Source organism: Cnephaeus nilssonii (genome assembly GCF_951640355.1).
Source record: "Cnephaeus nilssonii genome assembly, chromosome: 7".
Taxonomy (NCBI): domain Eukaryota; kingdom Metazoa; phylum Chordata; class Mammalia; order Chiroptera; family Vespertilionidae; genus Cnephaeus; species Cnephaeus nilssonii.
In genome coordinates, this window is record NC_137078.1 from 19,417,151 (window position 1) to 19,430,993 (window position 13,843).

At 39.8% G+C, this 13,843-nt stretch overlaps 1 protein-coding gene across 4 annotated transcripts in view; it reads right to left on the reverse strand.

The window, feature by feature from the left end:
* MAK (male germ cell associated kinase) overlaps positions 1–13,843 on the reverse strand; it is a 59,600-nt gene that overhangs the window by 9,634 nt on the left and 36,123 nt on the right. For 3 of the 4 annotated variants that reach the window (XM_079777661.1, XM_079777664.1, XM_079777662.1), the window contains exons 9-12: positions 11,014–11,322; positions 5,349–5,521; positions 3,149–3,297; positions 138–269 (exon numbers count right to left, since the gene is read on the reverse strand). In XM_079777661.1, coding sequence (XP_079633787.1) covers positions 138–269; positions 3,149–3,297; positions 5,349–5,521; positions 11,014–11,322 — 763 coding nt within the window. The remainder of the gene's footprint in view (positions 1–137; positions 270–3,148; positions 3,298–5,348; positions 5,522–11,013; positions 11,323–13,843) is intronic. The other variant, XM_079777663.1, reaches the window with a different exon arrangement.

Here is a 13,843-nt window from a genome sequence, read left to right on the forward strand (position 1 = left end):
CAAGCACCAGGTGGAAACCCTTTGTGTTCCCCCAAGGGTATCTTGGTTGGAAGGAGGCAGCTGCAATATATTTAAAAGTAAATATCTGCAGAAGAAAAACAATGAAAATTTATACTTTAAATGTATTCTTGCTTTACCTGCGTTACTCCTTTTGAAAGCAAGTTCTGCCCCAATGGGTCCCAATGACTTAGGAAATAATTGATTACTCCAAGTATATGGATTTATATCCTTTCCACTGGCTATTAAGGACACGTTCTTAGGATTTACACCTTAGAAGAACAAAATAGTCATTTCAAAGTTTAGAGTGTGATCATAAACTTGAAGGAAAAAATACATTATACATACAAAGATTAGAAATAACTTGGGGGAAGAGAATGGAAATAACTTTTGTTTACGTGTCGCAAATACTTGCTTTTTTCTGAATCTTAACATGATCCTAAGCCCTAATAAGCACAATCACCTGAAATCCTCACAGTTTGTTTCATAAACGTAAGATATTTTCTAAAACACAATAATTAAACTTTGGATTTTTTTTTTTACTAAAATGTCTAGTAAAAATTACAGTGGTACAAAAATTTTCTTCAAAAAGGTATTTCCAAGTCATCACTTATTTTGAGTGTGTGCTCTGTGCCAGACCCTCAAGGACCACAGTGTGGCTGGGAAAACAGACACGTGGCCAAGAACGCTGGGAGCCTGGAAGTTCAGAGTAGACATGTAAAGATTTGTCTGTGAAGCTTGCTTGTATATTAGAATAAAATCTAAACAGTTAAATTATTTCTGATTTTCTGAAATCTGAAATGTGGAGTCAACCTCAGGCTTTGGTACCAGTAATCAAAAGGTGTTATTTTAACCCACTTTTAAGAGATTGAAATCTTCTTGACTTGCTTTCTTTTTACTGACAATTAAATTGAACAATTAAGTAGGAGGCACTAGAGACATAACGCAGTCTAAAGCTCTGGGTCACACCTGTGGGTTCCCGTTAGCTAGCACAACAGAAACCCTCACCGAGGGCTGCCAACACTGCAGGAAGTTAGCAACTGTTTCCAGGTAGTCGGAGCTTCTGCTTTCACAAAGGGAATTCCTCAGCAGGGCTTCACAGTTATGAGACATGTAATTGCAGCTTTGTTTTGAAGCCAGAAACAAGCCTGCTTTTCTGTACCAAGCTTCAAGATGACCTATCATCAGTTTTCTAAGGAAAACACTCCATCAGGTAAATAATTTCCCTTTTTTATAGGATGTAGCTCCTTATGGATTTTGGTTTCTAACAGAACACCTACAAATAGAACTACGGTAGGCTGTATTACCTGACAATAAAGAAAATACACTAGGTAGCAATTACTCATTAAAAACATTTTTACAATAAAAAAATCTTTATTCAAAAACAAAGTGCAAACCCTTTCTAAACCATTTCCTCTTTCATTCTTTTCTCTCCTCAATTACTGACAACAGGAGTGGGTCCTTATTGGATTCCTAGAACTGAAATTTATATTGTTGCCTAAAAGGTAAACAGAAAAATACGTTACGCATCAATCTCTTGCTATCAGTCTAGTCTCAACCTCTTCTCTCATCTTCCTTACCCTTCCCAAACAAGCTTCTGGGAAGTAAAGACTGTGGCTTACTTCTGGAGGCTGCGGTGTGGAAAGAGAACCTTCCTTAGATGAACCCAGTGGCCTGCTTATTACATTCAGAAAGCTGTAAATGACTGTGCCCATGACAGCACAAAAGAAAAAGACCATCTCCTCCTCCTGCTGGACTAAAGATGTATCTGTATACATAAACAGTGATTTAAAAATTGATTCCCTTTAGACTTAATCGAATTTTAAACTTTTAAAAGTGGATTTTGAAGAGAAAATTCTATTAACATAAACTCCCCACCATCTGTCTAGATCTTTCCCCTAAGCTCCAGATTAATACACCCATTGTCTATTAGATACATCAACTCAGATGTTTAATAGGCATCCCAACCTTAACTCCTGATTCTCTACTTTCACACTCCAGTCCTCTCTTAATCTTCCCTTTCTCAGTTAAAGTCATCACCATCCAACCAGTTGCCAAGTCAAAAACCCAGAAGCCAACACTTAACTCCTTCTATTCTTTACCATTAACCATGTTAATCTATCAGCAATTCATATCAGTTCCACTACTGAAATACATCTAGATTTTACCCAGTTCTCTATCTGCCTTTCCAACTATGGAACACACCATTATCCTTTCTATCCAGACATATACAATGGCTTCTTGACCAATCTCCTTGCATGTCTTGAGCCTCTAGCACAGTGGTTCCCAACCTTTTTTGGCCATACTCCACCTAAGCATCTCTAACAATCTGATTGCCCTCGCCCCGACCGCCCGCCCCCCTCCCGCCGCCGTGACATATAATTCTTATTCAAAAAGTTAACGCCTATTCATGTGGAGGAAGCCTAAAAGGCCATTAACTTGGTCTAAACAAGCTTCCAAAAGAACATGGCGTCCATGAAAGAGAAAAATAAAAGAACAAAAGGACAGTTGAAAATTACTAAGAAATTGTTAAAAAATATATGAAGTGATATGAAAAAATAGCAAATAAAGTTTCAAAACATATAATAGAGAACTGAAATGTATAAATATGTCACAATATATATTTATATACTCTATATGAAGCCCCTAGAACCATAAGAAACACAAAAAATTCACTGTTAATAACTCATTCTTGAATTGCCCCCCTTAAAAATCAAATTGCCCCCCTGTGGGAACCACTGTTCTAGCATGTTCTACTCAGCAGCCCAAATGATCTTTCAAAAGCATAAATCAGATCATTAGGGAAACAGTATAAACATTCTGCATTTTCTAAAAAGCTGTAATGGGAGTGTAAGCATTGTTTTAATAAAATGCAGCATTTCCTAAAGGCATAGCTTTCCTGGGGGGAGGGTGCTATTTTTTTGAGTCATATTCTTCATCCTGAGTTTTGTCTGCCAGGCACTTCGAGGACAGTATTCACAGAGGCGGGAGGCCCAGAAAAGCACTGGTAACAAGTACTGACAAGGCTGAGCCAGCCAAGAGCATGTGATTATATTATTTCACGGGTGCCCTTTCTACAAGATTCCAAGACACGTGAGCCTGACTTATCTATATTGTTGTTAGCAGTAAACATGTTATTTTCTCTGCTTACCTGGAAGGTACCTGGATTGTGTTAAGTAGTACTGTTTAGCTGTTGAAGCCGTTGATAATTTGGAATCAGATTTCAGGGAAACAGCCGCAGGTAAGCTCTTGTTTCCCACTGCGGAGTGGTTGGAGCCTGAGGGCACGGACTCTGGAAGCCTTGGAAGTCAACAAAGGGCAGCATTACAGAGTGCAGAGTGAGAAGAGGACGCTACTGCTCACCCCCCTTTGCACACCTTTTCAGTACAGTCAAGGTGACCTCACAAATGGTTCCCATCAGTCTTTTTGCTGGTAGGAGCACTAACTGACAACCTTTGCCCCCAATTAATATAGGCAGTGCATAGAATCATTTCTAATACTAGACATTACACGACAGAAAGCTTTCTAACTGAGCAGCAAATTGCCCGTGTATATGATTCTACTTTTCCTACAATTGCTATAGTTGTGGATTTATAATGTGGGAAGACATGCGGAAAGGGAAGGCAATCATAGCCATGTCAACTGTCTACTAAAGCATATACTATGTAAAGTAAGTTTTGGGGACTCTGTTGGCTGCCCTTTGAATTTCTGGCCACCCAGCCCACTTTAGGAGAAGCCGAGACACAGGAGAAAGACTGCCACCCATTTCTGATGTCTTCCCTCCCCTCAGCCCACTGTAGTTACACCAATTGCTGAAATTCTACCAATTTTCAACATGGTTACTTTAACAAGTCTTTCCTCTAGCAACTAACCCACTGATGTCAGTGACACAAAACATTCTAGTACACTTAAAACTAAAAGCAGCTCTAGGCTCTGGTCCTTCAAGTGGTTCTGAATTTCTATGCTTTCTAACACATACTGAAATACCCTATTTGTCACACAGGCTTTTCCTCTTAGGAGAAATATGCATAAGACAAGGATCGACAGAAAGCCTTTAGAATTATTTGAAGGTGCGAGTCTTCTGATTTCTTCCTTTGTTTAGCTCCATTCAGGTTATTATACCCTTATGCCATACAAGATTTGAAAAATGGCTGAGAGGTGACTCTCTGGCAAAGTGGGAAGTAGATTAAGCAGGTTTATTCTCCAGCTCATATATTTTAGGGAAGAATACTATGGAACTCTAAGAATTATCCAAGCAGGCCCTGGCCAGGTAGCTCAGTTGATTAGAGTATTGTCCTGAGATGCCAAGGTTGTAGGTTCAATCCCCAGTCAGGGCACATATAAGAATCAACCAATGAATATATAAATAAGTGAATAACAAATCCATGCTTCTCTCTCTCTCTCTCTCTCTCAAATCAATAAAAATTAATTTAAAAAAGAATTATCCAAGCAGGTATCCCCTTTAGAGAGTCTTCATGCACCTTCACAGGTATGTGTACTTCAAAATGAAGATTTCAGCAATATATAATACCAAACAGCGATTAGATAAATTTTCCTGATTCATGATACATCTTTTCTCCCTGTTTTTCTTCTGATCCAAAGAGGGGGGAAAAAGAAAATATTTTCCCAAAACGTTCATCAAAACTTAACCCACCCTCACTTCAAAGTTGAGTAAAGTGCTCATGATTATTCAACTTATAAAAAGGGACTGCCAGCCCTAGCCGGTTTGGCTCAGTGGATAGAGCATCGGCCTGCAGACTGAAGGGTCCCAGGTTCGATTCCGGTCAAGGGCACATGCCCGGGTTGCGGGCTCAGTCCCCAGTGGGGCGTGCAGGAGGCAGCCAATCATGATTCTCTCTCATCATTGATCTCTCTCTCTCTCTCTCTCTCTCTCTCTCTCTCTCTCTCCATCTCCCTTCCTCTCTGAAATCAATAAAAAAATATTTTTTTAAAAAGGGACTGCCAGAGATATTAAAACTCCAGAAAAAGCTCAGGAAATGATAAAAAAAAAAAGGTTTAGAATAGCATGCAAATAGTTGAATCTGGACACCATCTGGGTATGCTTTGCTTTTTGCAAGTAGGCATGTGAATTTCAAACGGGAATAATGGTGATCATAATTCAAGAGGGCACACTAAAACTTTAACAAGAACCCCTTCCTCCACCCACCCACAGCACCCAGCCATCAGTACTGAGAATCATTACTGGGAGAAGTCAAGTATTACCTTTTTAGAGGTAAGTTAGTTTTAAGCTATTTATTATCTTTTAATATCTACATTCATTTATACTTAAGGAATAAAATAAGGTTGATGCATAATAAAAATATACTTTCCAGAGGAATCTGAAATCTTACCGAAATGGAGAATCTTTTTTCCTCTTTTCTCTGAAAACACTCATGCTTGGTTTCTTGGTTTGAGAGGTTCCAAAATCACTGTCCTCAAAGTCTTCCCAGCTATCTCCAGACTTGAATACAGTCTGACCCCAGCGCCTCCTCATGCTCTTGTGCCCCAGCATGCTGCTTGGCTTCTGTGGTGGAAAATCAGTCATCAGCATCTTTGATCACTTGCTGAATGCTTTTATGTACAAGCTATTATATTTGATACTAAGTGTCCCCATTCTTAAGGAGCTTTCCTATAGTTAAGTAAACAACATACATATATATACATACATTTAAAAGTATTACCAAAAATAGAGGTAGCACATGCTAAAAATACGGCAGGAATTGAGAGAAGGGAGAGATCTCTGTAAACTTGGTTTGGAGGGAGACTTGAAGACTTAGGATCAAAACTGATGTGTGGGCAACTAGCAGTGTCTGCCACATGGTCCTTTGACCTCTTTTGAGATAGACATAAAATCCAGACTTTTTTCCCCTTGTTGATAGCAAATGTATTCTTTCCTGAGCATTCCAAACACTATGAAACTGTTGCCCCTGTCACTGCATGCCACTGTAACTTTAAAGGCCTCCTATTTGAACCTGACCTTTCTAGCCTGTTGCCTTTATCACATTGTTTTGTGTGTGTGTGTGTGTGTGTGTGTGTGTGTGTGTGTGTGTTTTCTATTGTTCTCTATTACCCACAGGGTAGCTGCAATTTCTTAGGCAGACATTGAAGGCCCTTCATAATGTAGTATCCTTCTGTCTTTGCAACCATGTCCTCCACTACTTCAGCACAAATGTGTAATTTGGAAAACTGATGTGTGGTTTGGAAAACTGCCATGTGTTGGCTGTCTCTCTTTAAGAAGTGATAACTTCTCAAAGCCTTAGTTTCTTCCTTCTTAAATGGGAACATATAGTATTTATCTAACTTGGTGTTTATTAATTTAACAGTAAAATACATTGAAAGTCCTTAGGATAGGGCCTCACACATAAGACTTTCTAAAGGTTAGGTATTATTGCTGCTGTTGTTATTGTTATTAGTTTGGAAGAGGACATGTATAAAGTATGGCTTTTTAATAGGAAAGGGCCAGAGTTTGTTCCAGGAAAAAAGGGTAGACTAAGTTTACAGAAGCAGGTGGTTTGTGCTGAAGTAGTGGAGGACATGGTTGCAAAGACAGAAGGATACTACATTATGAAGGGCCTTCAATGTCTGCCTAAGAAATTGCAGCTACCCTGTGGGTAATAGAGAACAATAGAAAAAAAAACAACACAAACACAAAACAATGTGATAAAGGCAGCATGCTAGAAAGGTCAGGTTCAAATAGGAGGCCTTTAAAGTTACAGTGGCATGCAGTGACAGGGGCAACAGTTTCATAGTGTTTGGAATGCTCAGGAAAGAGTACATTTGCTATCAACAAGGGAAAAAAGGTCTGGATTTTATGTCTATCTCAAAAGAGGTCAAAGGACCATGTGGCAGACACTGCTAGTTGCCCACCCAGTAGCCATCCTACCTTCTTCCTTATTAATATTTTGTTCAATGCAGCAATATGCCCAGTTAAAATATCCAAAATTGCAGCCTCCCTTGCAGCTATATGAAGACATGTGATATGATCTAGCTAGTGAGCTGAAAGTACAAGTCTATTGGGAGGGACTTCCAGGAAAGACATTTTTAGACTTTGCTAGCATGTACCAGTGTTTTTCACTCTTTCCCTTCTCGAGGCAGATGCAACCCGACAGGAGCAACAATCATCTTATGTCCATAGGAATAAATGCTGCCTGCTAAGGGGTAGAACAGGAAGACAAAAGCAGTCTGGCCACTTTTACCAGCAGCACCAGTCCTGGCTTGCCCACCACCTGACTTCTTATAAGAGAAAAACAACCACTTATTGTTTAAGCCACAGTGGTCAGGTTTCTGTCATAGTCACTACATGTAATTCTAGTGGACACAGAGAAAGAAAGGCCAGGACACTTTAAAAGTTTGAGCCCGACCATTTCAGAATGGTGATTCTTTTACTAGAAATAACGCTGTGGTAAAAAAAGAAGGAATTCTTACCATTTGCAACAGCATGGATGGACCTGGAGAGCATTATGCTAAGCAAAATAAGCCAGTCAGAGAAAGATAAATATCACATGATCTCACTCATTTATGGAAAATAATGAACAACATAAACTGATGAACAAAAACAGATCCAGAGACAGAGAAGCATCTTTCAGACCGTCAAACCTCAGAGGGAAGGTAGGGGAGGGTGGGGGTAAGGAGGAGAGATCAACCAAAGGACTGGTATGCATGCATATGAGCCTAACCAATGGACACAGAAAACAGGGGGGTGACGGCATGAGTGTGTGTGTGGGGGTTGAGGGGCAATGGGGAGATAAGGACACATATGTAATACCTTAATCAATAAAAATAAAAGAATTAGGAAGAAGACCTGATTTGGGCAGACAATGAGTTGGTTCTATTAAAATTTACATGGGGTTGTCTGAGGACACGTAAACTAAAAAATCCAAAAGGCAATTAAAAGTAGGGAATTTGGAAGCAAGGTCAGCAAATACAGCTATGTTGGGAGCAAGAAGATGCTTAAAGAATGGATATGCTATTATTTGAAGTTGATGGAGTCCCAGTGATGGAGGATGACAAAAAGTGTTATTTGCCAGATTCTGTTACACCATTGTTTTCTTTGCCAGGGAGCATGAGCTCCAGACTAAGGAGAATAAAAAGATTTAAAGCCTCAGATGAGTGGAGTTAATCAAAGGTTATACTTAGCTGAGTTTAAGACGTTTATTTCAGCTGAATTGATTTTAGGGAGCTGATGTTGTATGCTGCTAAACAATGTCAGTTATATGAAGTAGTCTTGTATGTCTGCAAAAACTGGAAAGGGGCAATATAAATCATTTTTATAAAGTAGAGGGTGGATTTTTACAAACTGCATATTAATAAGGTTGGTATAGGATGAGGGAAAAGGTTCTAAAATTAGTTATAAAGGGAAAGTTTTTGAGCACGGAGTAAAAAAAAAAGTGTTAGATCATATAGGCCACCATGTAGTCTACATGGACTTCAGCACAGCAGGTGACAGGGTCTTTCATGCTATCAACAAAATGAAGGAATGAAAAGACAACAAATGTGCATCAGTACTGTTATGGACTGAATGTTTACATCCACCCCAAATTTATATGTTGAAATCTATATGTTTCCCCAAAAGTTATGCTCCATTGTGATGTATTTGGAGATGGGGACTTTAGGAGTTAATTGGGGATTATATATGAGGCCATGAAGATAAGGCCCTTGTGATAGGATTAGTGTCTTTATAAGAAGAGACATTAGCCCTAGTTTGGTTCAGTGGATAGAGCGTTGGCCAGTGGACTGAAGGGTCCCTGGTTTGATTCCTGTCCAGGGCACATACCTGGGTTGCAGGCCCAATCCCCAGTAGGGAGCGTGCAGGAGGCAGCTGTTCAATGTTTCTCTCCCATCATTGATGTTTCTATATCTCTCCCCCTCTCCCTTCCTCTCTGAAATCAATAAAAAATATATTTTAAAAATATTAAAAAAAAAAGAGAGACATTAGCAGGGGTCCTCAAACTTTTTAAACAGGGGGCCAGTTCACTGTCCCTCAGACCGCTGGAGGGCCGGACTATAGTTTAAAAAAACCTATGAACAAATTCCTATGCACACTGCACATATCTTATTTTGAAGTAAAAAAACAAAACGGCAGAAACACCCGCATGCGGCCCGCGGGCCGTAGTGTGAGGACACCCGCCTTAGAGAGCTTGCTTCTCTCTGCCACATAAGGGCAAGGCAGGAAGCACTGTCTGTGAACCAGGAAGAGGGTTCTCACCAGAAACCAAACGGGTTTCCGTAATAATTGACTTCCCAGACTCCAGAGCTGTGAGAAAATAAACTTCTGTTGTTTAAGCCACCCAGCCTACGGCATTGTGTTATGGCAGCCCTAGCAGAATGAGTACTTAATTCAATAATCTGACTAAGAGTACTGCTTAATGGATCAGTGTCATCTAGAAGAAGGCTCGAGTGGTCTGCCCAAAGGCTCATTGTTCGTCATAAAGGTAAAGGAGAAAAACCAAATGAACAACTAAATGAATCCATAGCTGGTGACAAGCTGGATAGAATAGTTAAACTGAGAAGACAAAATAAGGGTTTAAGTACACTTATTAGAAATTTGAGAGGTAAAAATAAGGTAATTTTTTGAATCCTAGAGATCAAGTACACAAAGAAGGTACAGAATATGTGATTTAGCAGTTGTAAAAAATAATCTTAGGAATTTTAGTTGACAAAATGCTCAATCCCAACTCTGGAATTTATTAGCTATCTAAAAATTTAGGATGAGGTTATTGATTACTTTAACTTAGTGAATGCATGCTAGGGAGTGCCTAGCAGAGTGCATGACACTTAGTAGTTACTCAATAAATATCAACTTCCTTTCCTTGTCTCTCCCTATGAATTAACATTTGATGTTCACTCCAAGAAAAATAAACAAAAACAGAAATGTAATCCTTAGTGGCACAAGTGAACATATGGCTCTGGAATGTTGGAGGTGATTCACCCTATTTTTCCCTCCTTACCTGCTGTCTGCCTCTAGTTCTGGCAGCCTCATTTTACATGGGAAGTAGGTGGTGAGGGGACTCAAAGGCTCCTTCATACACAGGAACCAAAGGTTACTCAGCCACTGGTGAACAATGTCATATGTGGAGTATGTGAGGGGACGGGGGATGCTTCTCCTAGAGAAAAGGGCAGATGATGAAGGGCTATTTTCAAACATCTGAAAGGCTGCCTTCTAGAAGAGTGCTTAACCTTTGTTAAAAGCTACAGAAAACCAGATTTTAGCTCAGTATAAAGAACTTTCTTAGAAAGTATGGCTTCTTCAAGACCCTGGAGGTTGCTCAAAAATAGTGTGGACATACATTCACTCACCAGATATTTGTTGAGAATTTACCATGTGCCAGTCCCCATTTTGGTTTTTGGGTCTGTATTGATAAATAAAACAAACATCCCTGACTTTATGGAGTTTAAATTCTTATAGGAAGAGCAAGAAAATAAACAATACACATAAGAAACAAGTAATCAATAGTATGTTAGAATGTTGCTGCTATTGGGGGCAGGGCTTACTTATATCAGGCCCGCAGGACTGGATAAGGAATTAGACACTGTTCTTTAAGATCTCTTTCAGTTCTAAAATCCGCAAATACAATGCATTTGGGAGTATAGCATACATCTTGAGGAGACAGTTAAAATACATGGCACCTGACAAGCTCCCTGAAATGAACAAAAGAAGTGGGAAGAGGAAGTTTTATATTATGCCTGACACTTAAAAAAAAAACCCATTCTGTTCATCAACATTTAAAAACAGTATAAAATTACTATTAAAATTCTTATCAGCTCTCTTTTGTCCCAGAGTTCTTGTGAATTTAAGTAACTTAAGAAAAGTCCGTAGCATACAAACTTTATTATGTTCATTCTGAGGTTTTCTTTTTAGAATTTTATCTCCGGCCAAGCTCCTGCCAGAGAAAGCAGAGGCTTTAAAAACACAGAATAATCTTTTGTATCTTCCCTGACATTTTCAGGAATGCCTAGAAATGCAATCCTAATTGAACTAGCCAAACTATTGCATCTCAAGCACTATGGGCTACTTACGGTTGGCATGTTCCTGACAATACTCGGAAACAGTGTTTGAGGCTGTTTCTGTTGGCTTTGCTGCTTTGGCGCTGGCTGGACACTCACGTTCTGTGGCAGCTGGATGGACTGCAGTGGCTGGTGGCTTTTTGACTGGGGCTGTCCGACAGTTTGATCATTTATGTCTGGCAGAGGCGTAGGCTCCAGATCAATTAAAGGTGGCTTCGATTCTAGTGGTTGTACCTGCTTATGTAAAGGCTGTTTCGATTCCAGATGATGTGAGGAAGGGCCTAACACCTGACCAACTTGAAAATACGGGTGTTTCAACGCCTAAAAAAAGCATGGAAATAACAAATGGAAAATGGTTTCACCTAAATTTAATGCATATAAACTGCTGTTTGACATTGGGCTAGGCATATATCACTAGCCTAGGTAAGTTTCAAAAATTTAGAGAGTATCTAATTTCTCCCATGTGGTGACTTTAAAAAGATAACCAGGAAAAAATGATGTGAGAAATAAATTTCTCAAGAGAAATAAAGCACAAGTTAGTAGAAAGAATGTAAAACTCACTTGTAATTTTAACATCAAGGCACAGCAACTATTCTATTTAAGATTTTATATGAAAACAAAATCTAGCTTATAAGCACTGGTTAAATTTAATGTGACCAATTCAAACTAAAATGCTAGATACTGATAATGGTTTAGAGTCCATCCTAAAGCACTAAGAAATGAGTTAGAAAACCTATGTAGACTATTTAAAACTAGAGGCCTGGTGCACAAAATTCGTGCACTAGGTGGGTGGGAGGGGGGTTTCCTCAGCCTGGCCTATGCCCTCTTGCAGTCTGGGAGCACTCAGGGGTGTCCAACTGACAGCTTAGGCCCGCTCCCTGCGCTGCTGCAGAGGCGGGAGAGGCTCCTGCCAGCACCCCTGAGCTCGCCAGCCATGAGCCAGGCTCAGGGCTTCTGGCTGAGCAGCGCTCCCCCTGTGGGAGCGCACTGACCACCAGGAGGCAGCTCCTGCATTGAGCGTCTGCCCCCTGGTGGTAAGTGGGCATCATAGTGACCTGTCGTTCTGCAGTTCGGTTGATTTGCATGTTAGCCTTTTATTATATAGGATGATTAACTATAACATATATAAAATTCAGGGTACTCTTAGCCTAAGTATAACAACATATTTACTAGCAATAAAAAACTCTTAAGAAAGAAGATTATAAATGCATACATGTTAAAGCTTATGTATCAATACATTGGCAAAGAGATGATATTTATGGGAAGAAAATATAAAACTACTAATGAAAATGATCACGGTTTGGGTTTTCACTAGCTCAGTCATCCAACTGCTGCTATTGTATGGGGTTGGAGGTGTGGGGCCTGGTGACCATCGGGATGACAATCTAGAGCAGTTCTTCTCGCCTGTGGGTGATTTTGCCCCCCAGGAGACATCTGGCAATGTCTGGAGACATTTTTTATTGTCATGACATGGAGGGTAGGAAATGCTACTCACATCTGGGCATGCTGCCAAAAATGCGCTTAACATCCTGCGTGAACACAACAGTCCCCACAGCAAAGTTATCTGGTCAGGACTGTCAGTGCCGAGGTTGATGAAACTTGGTCTAGACAAGCGGTTGTCAACCGGTGGTCCGTGGACCACTGGTGGTCCATGAGGTCCGAAAGGTTGGTGACCGCTGGTCTGACAATGTCTGAAGCCTTCTGTGCAGCTCAGCTGTGGATGCTAATCCTCCCATCAGTGTCATATGCCTTGATGAAGAGGGTAAGTGCCCAGTTCTGCTGAGTTTCTATTTGGGGGACGGTGGGGAGCCTCCATAAGATAGCCAAGCTGTTTTCCCGCACTTCCTACCCTATGTGAGCAAAACCCTAACCCAGAGTTAACTTCTTGGGTGTGTAAGGGAAGGAGGCAGCTCTCTACATGGGCCCTGTATCCTATAACTTAATCCTTCACTAACTAGGTCTCCTTACTTACGCAAAAAAGCAGGGCTATGAAATAGTGAACAAGAAAATGGTTAAGAGTAGGGAGGAATATTTTGGCAGAGGTGAAAAGAGTTATTAAGATGCCCCTTGCCCTAACTGGTTTGGCTCAGTGGATAGAGCGTCGGCCTGTGGACTGAAGGGTCCCAGGTTCGATTCCAGTCAAGGGCATGTACCTTGGTTGCGGGCACATCCCCAATAGGGGGGGTGCAGGAGGCAGCTGATGGATGTTTCTCTCTCATTGATGTTTCTAACTCTCTATCCCTCTCCCTTCCTCTCTGTAAAAAAATAAATTTTATATATATATATATATATATATATATATATATATATATATATATAGATGTCCCTTACCACAACTGATGTATGTGTTAATTATCCTGACATTGCTAAGTAGAACTCAACAAATATAGATAATTTAAATATATCAGTACCTGACACACTGAAGGTACTCAAATTCTGAATTAAGTCAGATTAATTAGTACAATAAACCCTCAATTTTGTAGACCTCGATTTAATGGACTTTGAATTTAACAGACTAAATTTCCAGTCTGTATGCCATATGTGCAAATGAATACCCTGTTAATTTTAAAATGCTTTTAACCAAGATTGCTTATAATTAAATTAACAGGTTATTTTTTGTTATTAATTTAGTTATTTTTAACCATTTTATAGGCCATATGTTGGAAAACACTATAGTAATTTCATCAACATAAATAAATATTACGTATCTATAATTATAGTTCATATATTTCAATCCAAGAATCACCCCTCATAAAAATGTTCCGAGAATGATTAGCACATGATCACAAAGCATCATGAGCAGTCATTGGTTCTATTGTCACATGGTCTAACTTTCTGCAGC